General features: G+C 44.5%; 2 protein-coding genes across 2 annotated transcripts in view; one reads left to right on the top strand and one right to left on the bottom strand.

Annotated features, from left to right (window-relative positions):
* The first annotated feature begins 3,581 nt into the window (after window positions 1-3,581).
* PIGY (phosphatidylinositol glycan anchor biosynthesis class Y) lies at window positions 3,582-6,790 on the top strand. The gene is made up of 2 exons (XM_082652667.1): window positions 3,582-3,719; window positions 4,562-6,790. The coding sequence occupies exon 2, from the start codon at window positions 4,800-4,802 to the stop codon at window positions 5,013-5,015; it is 216 nt and encodes a 71-aa protein (XP_082508793.1). The 5' UTR covers window positions 3,582-3,719; window positions 4,562-4,799; the 3' UTR covers window positions 5,016-6,790.
* Window positions 6,791-9,331: 2,541 nt separating this feature from the next.
* HERC5 (HECT and RLD domain containing E3 ubiquitin protein ligase 5) overlaps window positions 9,332-11,500 on the bottom strand; it is a gene marked incomplete at its 5' end in the record, with an annotated part of 40,707 nt that continues 38,538 nt past the window's right edge. Inside the window, 3 exons of the mRNA XM_082653223.1 lie at window positions 9,332-9,591; window positions 10,663-10,765; window positions 10,847-11,030. Of these exons, the coding sequence (XP_082509349.1) occupies window positions 9,386-9,591; window positions 10,663-10,765; window positions 10,847-11,030 (493 nt within the window). The 3' untranslated portion in view covers window positions 9,332-9,385. The remainder of the gene's footprint in view (window positions 9,592-10,662; window positions 10,766-10,846; window positions 11,031-11,500) is intronic.

Genomic DNA, 11,500 nt, shown 5'->3' with positions numbered 1-11,500 from the left:
CACGCGAGCCAATTCCTCATAATAAACCCTATATATAGATATATATACATACACACATTCAATTAATTGTTTCGCTGGAGAACTCTGACTAATCTAGACAGTTCCTGCCACATAGTGGGCATTCAATAAATTAATAAATGAATGGCAAATATTAAGAATTATACTTCTAAAATATTTACAATTTTTATAGGCGAGAAATGGAAACTTCTTTGATGTTTGACATTTGCATTACTTTACTATGGAGGATGAATATTTTTATGTGTTTATTGATCAACTGTATTTTCTCTTTTGTGATTTTTTTTCATACTTTTTGTGCATTTATCCTTTGGACCCTTGATTTTAAAGAACTCACCACAACTTTATTAATAAAATTTTTGTGATTTTTGTTCCTAAAATAGATGTCATCAAATTAAGGAAAGAACTGGCAAAATAAAAGCAAATCTTTGTAATCACAGAAAGAAAAGTACAAGCAGGAATAAATGTTAGTTCAAATATTTGATGACACCATCTAGTGGAAAAGTGATTTTAATTTCTCTCTCTGAATCAGAGATTCCCAAATTCCAATGCCCCAAATTTGGTATTCATGGGACTTTATTAAAATATATATTCTAGCCTCCCCTCTACCTGGAGATTTCTAGCTCACTTAATGTGTATAATAACCCAAGAGTTGTGTTTCAATATTATCCACATTGGAAACTCTAAAAATTCCATGTCACTTAAAATTAAGGTTTCCAGTGGTACATTGTGCTTTCCTTTTTCATCAGAATTTTCTACAGCTTCACCACAATAAGGAATTTTGCTGCTCTGATAACATTCTTTAAATGTGTACTCTGTGCCAGCCCCTAGGCTAACTGCTTTACTTGTATTATTTGATTTAATCCCTTCAACAACTCTAACAAGGTAGGTACTATTATTATACCATTTTACCGATGAGAAGATTGAGGCAGAGAGTTTCCCAAGGTCACAGAGCTAATACGGTGTGAGCCCAGAGCTGTGATGGGAAAGATCACAGCCCTGCCAACAGTCAAGAAAGGACTAACGGTTTTACAATTCTACCCTGTCACCTACATTCAGCTTCGTATACTACATGCAGAAATGAGTTAGATTTCTAAATTAGCGAGGGCTGTGTAGGGACATTTTGCAACTTCATGCTTATATGGTTTGGACTAATACTTCACACACTCACACGTTCCTTAAAACTTGGATGTTGATTGGGGTGTTATAAATTTGAAGATATTTTCCATATTTTGCTGTTAGTCTCCATTTTTCCCCAATACTAATATAAATTAAACTGATCTGCTTCAAACCTTCTACGTGGATGCAAACTGAAACTAATTTATTTATAACTTGTTAGAAAACCCAGTTGATACTCATCTATCAGCCAGGTGAGGTGAGATGAAGCTAATGAAGCTTGTCTGAAGCATGGGTGTCTGGCCCTACCCACAGGGGTCCAAGGTTCTGGCCTGCGCAGCCTGGCCTGGGCCCACTCAGTGCCAGCAGAAGTTCAGCTCTGTGTCCCCATACCTCGCTGAAACTTACCTTTCCTACAGTTCACTCCTTCCCTAGGTATCAACTAACTACACCTGAAAAATTAATTCCTACTACTGCCCTAGTAGGAAATAATGTGAAAGTAACATAGGAACTTTACAATAGGCCCTCGAGGCTACATTCCTGACAACTGCCTATGCTGAAATCTTTTCAGCATTAGTAAACAAAAAGCATCAAATAACGTAGTGGATTTTTTTTTAATAGAGTGAACAAACAAAATAAAAGTTTCTCTACTTTTACACTGCTGAGTGCAAGAGAAATTTGAATATATAATCTTGTATTTGTACCTCTATATTCCTCACTCCCATCCCTATCTCCGAGGAACACAAAGTGTGAAATGATAAAGACCAACGACGCGAGAAAAGGTTCAATATTTAGCGGAACAAAGGGAAAAGAATGATGACTAACAAAGAATCTCCTAGTATACTGAAGTAGGAAGAATAGAGAAAATAAAAGTAGATAACATTAACTGAGCATTAATTTGTCCCAGGCACTTTTCTAAATGCTCTTTGCATGCATTAGCACATTTTAATCCCCAGGAGGGAATTTCATGGGGTAGGTACAATTATTAATCTTATTACACAGATAAGGAAACTGAGTAGTTAGGTCATTTGCTGGAGTTATGGAACTAGTAAACTACGCACCCCAGAGCCCTAGCACTTATTTTCTACACTATAATAAAGAGATAAAACGTGCATCATTTTCTTGGAGAGTCAGAGGCAAACCGGGGGCGAAAAATACATTGAATGGATCACTCATTTAACTAATAGACGCAGTTATTGAGAGTCCTTGCTGTTTCCAAGCTCATTTATAAAAGCAAATTAGGTGTGCTATTATTATTACGCCATCGAGTTCACGATGAGTCCCACAGGGTAAGAATCTGCACATCTTAGAGGTAAAGAGAACTAAGTCATTCTTTTCAGGTCCTTAATGTTTTTAAATGAAAGGAGAAGAAAAAAAAAAGAAAAAGTCCAAACGATGCTACAGGAACTGTGGTATAGTAAAGATTTACATAAAACAAAGTAATGTTTTTAACATACCCAACAGGACAGTGTGTTTGAAACCTCATTTTGGTGATAACCACGTAGGTCCAAGTGTAACACTGTGACTCTGAAGTAGGCCACTGGCTTCCTGGCAACCCTGCGATAGGCTCTGGTGAAAACTCAAGACACCCTGCCCCCCTCCCCGCCTTAAGCACCGGTTTTGTTTGCAACGCAAACGCGCAGGAGAAGGTGCACGCCGCGCTCTCAACTACCGAGCGGTGTCGCAGCAAAAGCAGTCGGGTCCGGAGGGTCCTCGGAACCAAAGCGCTGGCCTCCACCTGTCGGGGGCAGCGTTTCCGGAGCACCGGGGAGGCGGGGCCTGGCCGCTGGGGCTGGACTCCCGGGCAGCGCCTGCAGCGGCGCGGGTGGTCACGGGCGCGCAGTGGCCCGGTCGCGGGCTGCCAGGCCATGCCGCGCGCAGTTTGCGGCCGGCTCGCCTCAGCGCTGCGGGGGACACGCGCACAGCCGCCCGCGGTCGCCCAGAGGTGTGTGCACGCGTCGGTGTCGCGGCCGTCCCCAGACCAGAGCGAGCGGACGCGGAAACCGCCCCGCGCCTTCGACCCAGCGCTGCTGGAGTTCCTGGTGTGCCCGCTCTCCAAGAAGCCGCTCCGGTGAGGTTCGCCCGCGGCGGGTTTTCCGTCGCGGCCTCCCGTCGCGGGGAGGGGGGCGGGTGGACCGCCGCCGAGCAGCCCTGGCAGGTCACTCCGGGCATGCTCTTGGCTGCCATTCCTTGGCCCCGGGGTCTCCCGCGGCGTGGGGAGGGGAGGCGGGAGGCCGGCGGCGCGCCGAGCCCCAGGCCTCCCAAACCGAACCGCCGACTCGCCGGCGCGGGCCAGAGCGCGTGTCGGTTCTGCCCTGGCCGCGCCTTAGAATCGCCAGGGCCCCTTTTTTAAAATGCAGATTTCCAGGCACCCCAGGGCGGGTCGAATCGTTCGGAAGGCCCGCGGGCGGGGCTTGAGCAATGGCGCATTTTCTTAAAAGGACGCGAAGGGTTTCTCACGGAGAGCCGGGTTTATGAGTTCGTAGGACTCAAGACTAGTCCACGGCGTTCCGATTTTTAAGCCAAGGCGATGAAAAATGCAGTGGCCTCCAGAGTCTTGTGAAAACGCCGTGTACGGCCTTAAGCATGTAAGCGAGGGGTGCCGCCTTTTTTTGGCTTTCAGTTCTTGACTAGATGGCTTTTGTAAAGGCCTTCTTAACCTTTAACGTAGTCGTTAGGGTGAACACGCTACCGTGCCAGGCTGCTGACTCGGAACCCTGACACCAGGAAACACCGAAATGGCATCAGCGGTAGTCTTGGGGTGGCAGATTGCTAGTAATCTTTATCTTCATCTTTTTAAATTTCTCTTTCAGGGTTTTTCTCATAACGAACATATGACTCATCCAGTTTCCTTAAACCTTGAAATTACCATTTGATCTCCCTCTTAGCTAATTGCGTAAACAGCTCACTTGCAGATAACGCTGCGTTCCGGAGTTTCCTCATTTCTGCACTCTCATCTCTCTCACACTTCTGTGTGTTTCGAGTTTTCAGTGGTTTCCTTTTAATGGATCCATAAGGCTGCTCTATTAAGCATGTACTATAAAATGAAGAAGTTGAAATTTCCTGTAGGGTCTGTTCCACTAGTAAATGAAGGGGGATTGTTTGGGGGTTGAAAAAAGTAATGAAGGAAGATTTGGATGGAAAGGGCAAATCTTTTCTGACTGGTATTTTTAAAAACTGAGGCATGGCTTGGGACTAAAGTGAAAATGAGAGAAACTGACTAAAATGGGAACAATTAAGAGATTCATTTTCTAAGAGAAATGGTTCGATGATCTATTACTGCTTTTAGAATGAAAAGCAGTCTAATTCTGCTTTTCTGGGATTAACTCTTATGTTAAGAACTGGATAAACGTTACTGTTTATTGAACATCAAGCTCTTCCAAGCATTCTGTTCTCCACGATTCATTTTGTTTTTCTTTCTCCCCCTCAGATATGAAGCATCGACAAATGAATTGATTAACGAAGAGTTAGGAATAGCCTATCCAATTATTGATGGGATTCCTAATATGATACCACAGGCAGCTAGGATGACACGTCAAAGTAAGAAGCAAGAAGAAATGGAGCAGCAGTAGATCATACTTAAAAACGACAACACACACAACTAACTTTTCTAAATACCACCCACCTTTTAAGAAGTCAGAGTGGCGGGTAGTAAGTGGAGGAGAAGAATGTTTCTGTCTCTTCCTGCGTTGACTGTCCTTATTCCATTGGTCTCGTTAGCGGGGCTGTTATACTCGGCCTCCGTGGAAGACAACTTCCCACAGGGCTGCACTAGCACAGCCAGCCTGTGCTTCTACAGTCTGCTCTTGCCGATCACCATACCCGTTTATGTGTTCTTCCACCTTTGGACTTGGATGGGTATTAAACTCTTCAGGCATAATTAATACAGCCAGAGCCAAGATGGTGTATCCTCGTGATATGCTTGAGTGTCTGCCTCTGAAAGCCCAACTACATGGAAATACTGGACACCCACTGAATTTGCACGAAAGATGCTTTGCCTGGCTTCTGTCAGAGGTTTAGGACTAGGGGAGGCCTAAGCTGCAGAGGCTTCTTGATTGTACTTTGGTTCTGCCCTTGTTTTTTGAAGGTTCTTATTTATACCTGGGGTATCAGGAGAAACATTTCAGCAAAGTGTCTCATTGGAAATTAATAGCCCCAGCCATCATCTGATGACTTTATTTCTTATCCCATTCATAATTAAAAGTTACTAATTTGAAATCTTATACGTTTATTTTACATTCAGAGTCTGGTAAAGTCACATGTTAAGGATGACTGAAATAATTCCAGAGGCGCTCTGTTGGGGCAGCTGTAGAGAAATGCATTTGAACTAATGTGGTATAAAACTGTCATAAAATGGAAACCGTGTATTTGCCAAAATTCGGAGTTTGTAAAATTACCTTCATTTCTTTGGCATCACATGCTTACATTAATAATAATATATTGACATTTCCCATAAAACAATTTGTAGTTTTGTGGGGTTTTTATCCCCTTTGGTCACTAGAGTGTGAGTCTAAGGAAGAGAAAATGTAAAATATTCTAAATTTTAAACTTAGAATTTTAGAGAGACACATAATAGCCAAAATAGAATAATTTCCCAGGAAAGTATGTGCCCCTGGAGGTAGAGGTGGGGTTGAAAGATGTGCAAATAGCTGATTATGTCCTATTGAGTTGAGGGCTACGTTTTGAGGCACATTTCAGTTTATTTTCCTGCCACAGGAGACCTATTTAAATAGCACTACTGAGGGCATGAGCATTTTACACATTAATAGTTCCTGATTTTCCAGAACTTTCAACAAGATTGATTAGTACAATAACTCTTTCAGAAGTGTAACATAAATATTTCAGTAGTTACCCTTAAGAAACCTAAGAACTGAATATAACCTTAACTGATTCTTAATAGAACCTTAAAGTAGTTTAACAGAACCTTTAGATAGTGATTCTTCCCCTTCAAAAGACAATTAAAACAAGAGGTTGGATGTGTTTCCTGTTGCATTAATTCAATGTATATACTGTAGTACAAGTCATGTTTTAAAAACTACGGCAAGGACTTCCCTGGTGGCACAGTGGTTAAGAATCCGCCGGCCAACGCAGGGGACACGGGTTCGAGCCCTGGTTCGGGAAGATCCCACATGCCGCGGGGCAACTAAACCCGTGCGCCACAACTACTGAAGCCCACCCACTCTAGGGCCTGCGTGCCACAACTACTGAGCCCACGTGCTGCAACTACTGAAGCCTGCATGCCTAGAGCCCGTGCTCCACAAGAGAAGCCACCGCAATGAGACGCCTACGCACCACAACGAAGAGTAGCCCCCGCTCGCTGCAACTAGAGAAGGCCAGTGCGCAGCAATAAAGACCCAATGCAGCCAAAAAAACAAAAAAAAAACCTCCTCTATGGCAATATACAAATAACAAGGAAGACAACAGAGGTATGCATCATTTCCTGAAATGGCATTGTTTTTCTTTTTAATTTGCCCTAAATCTCACTATGGTCAGTGTAAATGAAAGAATTTTGCTGATAAAACAAGCACTGTGTTCTGAAATCGACTGTGGCAATGATTGCACGATTCTGTGACTATACTAAGTCCACTGAGTTGTACAATGTACATGGCTGAACGATATGTTATGAGACTTGTACATCAATAAAGCTGTTACCCAAAAAACCCCAGAAAAACAGTATCTGTATGTTCGGCATAAGGTTCAGTGGTTCCGAGTCACTTGCTGGGTCAAATGTTAGAGACACGGACAAGAATGGAATATAGGTCTGCTGAATTTTGTCTACCACATGATGCTGCTTCTAGTGGCCCCCTGAGATATGACACACTTTCTTGGGAAGTCTCCAACAGTTTTCTCACGTTCCTTTCCTAAGTTCCTCACAAGCACATCATCCTTGCTTTCTGTCCGTTATGGGGATTCCTGCACCAGCTTCCCGTTACAGAATGCCACGCACATCATGACACTGACCTCACCACCTACAGCTGTCGCAGTGTAAACCCACCGTGAGAAATACGGCCTGATTCTTTCACTAACTGGGACTTCTCCCCACTCTTCCTCCCCAATAATTAGCCGACTCCACAGTGGCAGGGACCTCCTGCCTCCCCAGAGCCTCTCAGCAAGACTACCTTGCCTACTGTCCTCACCGCATCACTGTCGGGGACCATCTTTAGCTACCTTGTGAATAAACTCCTTCCCACCAGCCTTCTAAGTGGGGGTTTTCCACCCTGAGGGAGCAAGAAAGGACTGGTCACGACCTACTTTCCCTCTTCATTTTCTTCCATTCCTGCAGAGTGGGCTTTTAAGGAAGGCTCTTTGAACTTCAGACTCTGCATCTGTGACATGGAAGTTGTCACAGACCTGGTGGGAGTTTTACGTGAGGCAGGAAATAAGAAATTACATGGTACAGCCAAGAGCCATAGTAGAGTCTCACTGTGTGTGGAAAGGGGACGGGCGTTTTGTGCTACTTACTGGAACGCTCCATTTGGAAGTGACTGCTATCTTCTGCACCAGCCACTAGGTGGCACTTCCAGCTAACTCCTGGGACCACGGGCAGCTAAGCTCTGGGAAGGAAACTGAAAGAAGACTGTAGTTGGGGAATTCTGAGCTAGGTAGCCATATTCCACAAACTTATTAATTCACTCTCATGGCATCTACTAGACAGGCCTGACAGCTGCAGCGAATCCTGAGAAACGACTGGGAATAACCCAGACAGAGGAGGAGGTGGAACTGAAGACAGGAGGAAGCAGGAGGGGTGCAGGTGGGGTGAGCAGAGGGTTCCAGGCAGAAGAAAAACCATGTGTGAAAACACAGGAAGGAGTCTGCAGCCTGTTCAGGAAACTGAGCTGGTTACAAACGACAAGAATGGGGTACACTGTGTATGCAGGGCTGTGGGGGAGACCAGGAGGCACGTCGGGATGGATTTGGGAACTAGAATAACAGTGTTAATGAGAACGGACGTTATTGCTTGATTTGAAAATTGTTTTGATATATGCAGCTGATATGGCTCTTCTTCCCAGAAAAAGGAAAAAAAAAGCACATGCAAACTTGCAGAGGTTTCGTGTGTCATGGACCCCCGGGGTGACACGTGCTCAAATCTGCACCAATACATTAGCCACCAGTCACATGTAGATACTCAGCACCTGAATTTTCAATCTCATTTTAGCTAAATAGCCATACACTGGACAGCACAGTTCTACACTTTTTCTGCCACTACTACCAACAAAAGTTTTCTCTCTTCAACATTCTTCAACAGCTAAACCTTAACTACAGCAGGGGTCCATCTTATTCAACGGCGCAGATCTAGATTTCTAGCCTCACGGAAAGTTCTACTGGACAGTGTTGGTCTAGATACAAGGAGACCAGTTGAGAGACAACCACAGCGATGGGAGAGATGGTGAGAGCCTGAACTAAAGCACTGGCAGTGGGCTTAGAGGGAGATGAGAATTAGAATTGTCAAAACCTGACTGATACTTTTAACATAGGGAGGGAAGGAGAGGGTGGAAAGGAAGATGGCGGTAGGAGGGATCGGTGGTACCATTCCAAGCTGAGTACAGGAAGATGGCCATCTTCTTCTTGAACACGCTGCGATGAAGGAGCTGAGAGGCATGCAGGTAGACACAGGCCACGCAGAACGATGGCTGCAGTGCTGGACTCTTATCAGTTCCTGTCAGGCAAAGAGAGAGAGAGATCTGGGTACCAGCAGCATGGAAGTCATAACTGACTCCATGGCGACGACGAGTACGTGCAGACTGGGAAAAGACGCCCACGCTAGCACTTCAGGCTTTAGGTCGAGGGAGTGTAAGAGAAACATGCAAAGGAAATGAGGAAGCAGCAAAGAAAAAAGAAAGCCTAGCAGTTCATGAGAGTTTTGAGGAGAAAGCAGTCAACAGTTTCAAATGCAATAAATACCTTTAAGATGGAAATGGGCAAGTTTTCATTGAAATTTGCAACAAGAAGTCATTTGTGACTTTTACTAGAGCAGTGTGAGAGGGAGAGCCACCACGTCAGCCCCTGGACGCACCACCCAGACGTTTATGAGGTAAGAAAATCCCTTCCGTCTCACTTGATGCACTGGGTTTCAGGGTCACCTTGTTTTAACAGCCTAATCTGTATCACTACTAATACATCTTACATGCAAAAACAGCCATTCTAAAAAAGCAGGTAAACACATTGAACAGCCGGCAAGACTTTTATGTTCACTTCTGAGTTAACTTTATTTTTGAAAATATTTCCCGAAAGGGGGAAAGCGTGAGAGGTACAGTCAGCCGAACCCTCTGTCGCTGTTGATGGCTACTTGCAGCGCTTCTTCTACTCTTTCCATTGTAGAGTATTTAGGGAGGTAGAGGACACTGAAACACGTCTGTGCCCTTATGGGATCTTTCTCATTCAAATCTTCAGGACAGCGAAATGTTATTTTCATGTTCTTTAAGCCTATTAATTGAATTCTGTCCGTTCCTGTAAGAAACGCTACAAAAGAAGAAGCAAAATGAGTCATCTGCTTCACAGAGACCAAAATTTACAGAGAGAAAAATGTGTTTGTTCAGAGACACTAATTGAGGGCCCCTGGGCAGAGTCCTACATTGGACTGCATTGGGGACCCCTGTTAGCACAAAGTCTGACACAGTCACCGCCCTCAAGGAGCTTACAGTCTGGCTGGGAATATCAGATTCTTGAGCAGGAAAAGACAAACGGCAAGAGAAAAATAAAAGGGTGTAAGACAGCAAACAAGGTGGCATGGAGTTAAGTACCTGCTGAGTGTAAATGCTGTGGTTCAGAGCAGGGAGAGAGAATCAGGCTGGGATGACCGGGAAGGCTTCCGAGAGTTCGGAATGAAGTTGAACCTTTAAAGGAGGGAAAGGTTTAGAGAGGCCACAAGGAGGCAGGTGAAGGTTCAAGGAACAGAAGGAGAAAGCTGGAGGTGGGAGGTGCAGAGTAGGCTCTGGAATGTACAGACAAGGGGACTGTTTGGCTGGAACAAAGATTTCCTGTAAGCGTTAAGACTGGAGAGTTAGGTTGGGCTTCTGGAGAAGTCTGAATACTTTCCAACACCCATGTTATCCACAGAAAAAAGAATGAGCAGATAAACATTTCTCAAAAATAAGCTAAGGAAGTTGAGTAAGAAAATGAGAGAGGAAGTCTTTAGACAGGTCTCAGGAAAAGCACCGAGTAGGCATAAAACTGAGCTCAAAGTCTGAAGCTGAGGTAAAGGAGTGGACACAAATGACGGTACACAGCCTGGCTCATCCCACAGGGCCTGGGTAACTGAACGGTGACTCAACTACAGAAGAAGCCTCCATATTTAGCTCAAAGAAAAGAAGAAAAATTTAGAAGCAAGGCAGAATTGAAAATGACAGGAGAAAGACCTATATTAACATTTGTTTTTTGATGTTGGGACAACCTGGCATAAAGGACCTTCCACTGGGCTAGGAGTGGCTCTGACAGCATGATTTGTTGCAAATGGTACCCATGACACACAAGATTTCCTTACCTCACAGAGAAGACACGAGATTATAGACCTCCTCCTGATGCAATACTCACCAAGGAATTTTTTCTTTTCCTCCGAAGTCAATTTGTGTAAAGCCTTCCAAAACATCACTATGGTGGGATGTGAACTGTCATATCCTTGTTCGTAACGTGCATTCTAGAGAAAATGCAAGAAAAAAAAATTCAGGAAACAAACAAACAAAATTGTAATTCAAACCACTTGGCCTTTATGATGTACCTTTTCAAATGTTTCCCAGTCGTAATCTGTATTTCCAATAATCACATCCTTGAGTTCTTCCGGATGGAAAAATTCAATAATCTCCTTGTCGCACACTTTGTAAAATCCTCTTTGAAACTCTTCATAAACCGCCTTTACAGAGATGTTGAAGATGTAACTGACATACTTAGAAACATAGTCCCTCCTTTAATGAAACAAGAGATGATTTCAGGTTACTGCACTATCCTGAACAAAACTGGGGGAGGGGGTGAAAAGGATGATAGAAATAAAGGAAGAGACAGTGGCCTTGGGGTCCTCCTGGCAGCTGCTGCAAAACCTTCCCCAAACAAGGGGAAGGCGGCCACCTGCGCCATCTTTGCACAGTTGCCGGCGTGCAGCCCCCTGATTCTCGAAGGAGGGTCTGCAGCGCCACGAGGGAGCTTGAGACATCCACCGGCGTGTCAGTCTTGAATAAAGCACGAGAGCTTTGCAAGTCTAGCTGGGGCAGTGCCCCTTCACAGAGATTCAGGGCTAGCCTGGTGACTGAAGGCCTAAGGTCTGGAATTCTCCTCTTGGAGAAGTGCTGTTGGGATGGCTGGTGTGCCCAGGTAATGGTTCCTGCCACTGCAACAACAGGCTGGGACAAGAAGTGGAGAGCAGCGTGCCTTCTACCTG

This window comes from Grampus griseus (genome assembly GCF_964374135.1).
Source record: "Grampus griseus genome assembly, chromosome: 4".
Lineage (NCBI taxonomy): Eukaryota > Metazoa > Chordata > Mammalia > Artiodactyla > Delphinidae > Grampus > Grampus griseus.
Note: the sequence above shows the minus strand (reverse complement) of the source record. Positions and strands in the feature narration are given on the sequence as shown.

Excerpts from the sequence above, each read along its gene's own strand:
- PIGY (XM_082652667.1), top strand. The coding sequence starts at position 4,800 with ATGTTTCTGTCTCTTCCTGCGTTGACTGTCCTTATTCCATTGGTCTCG.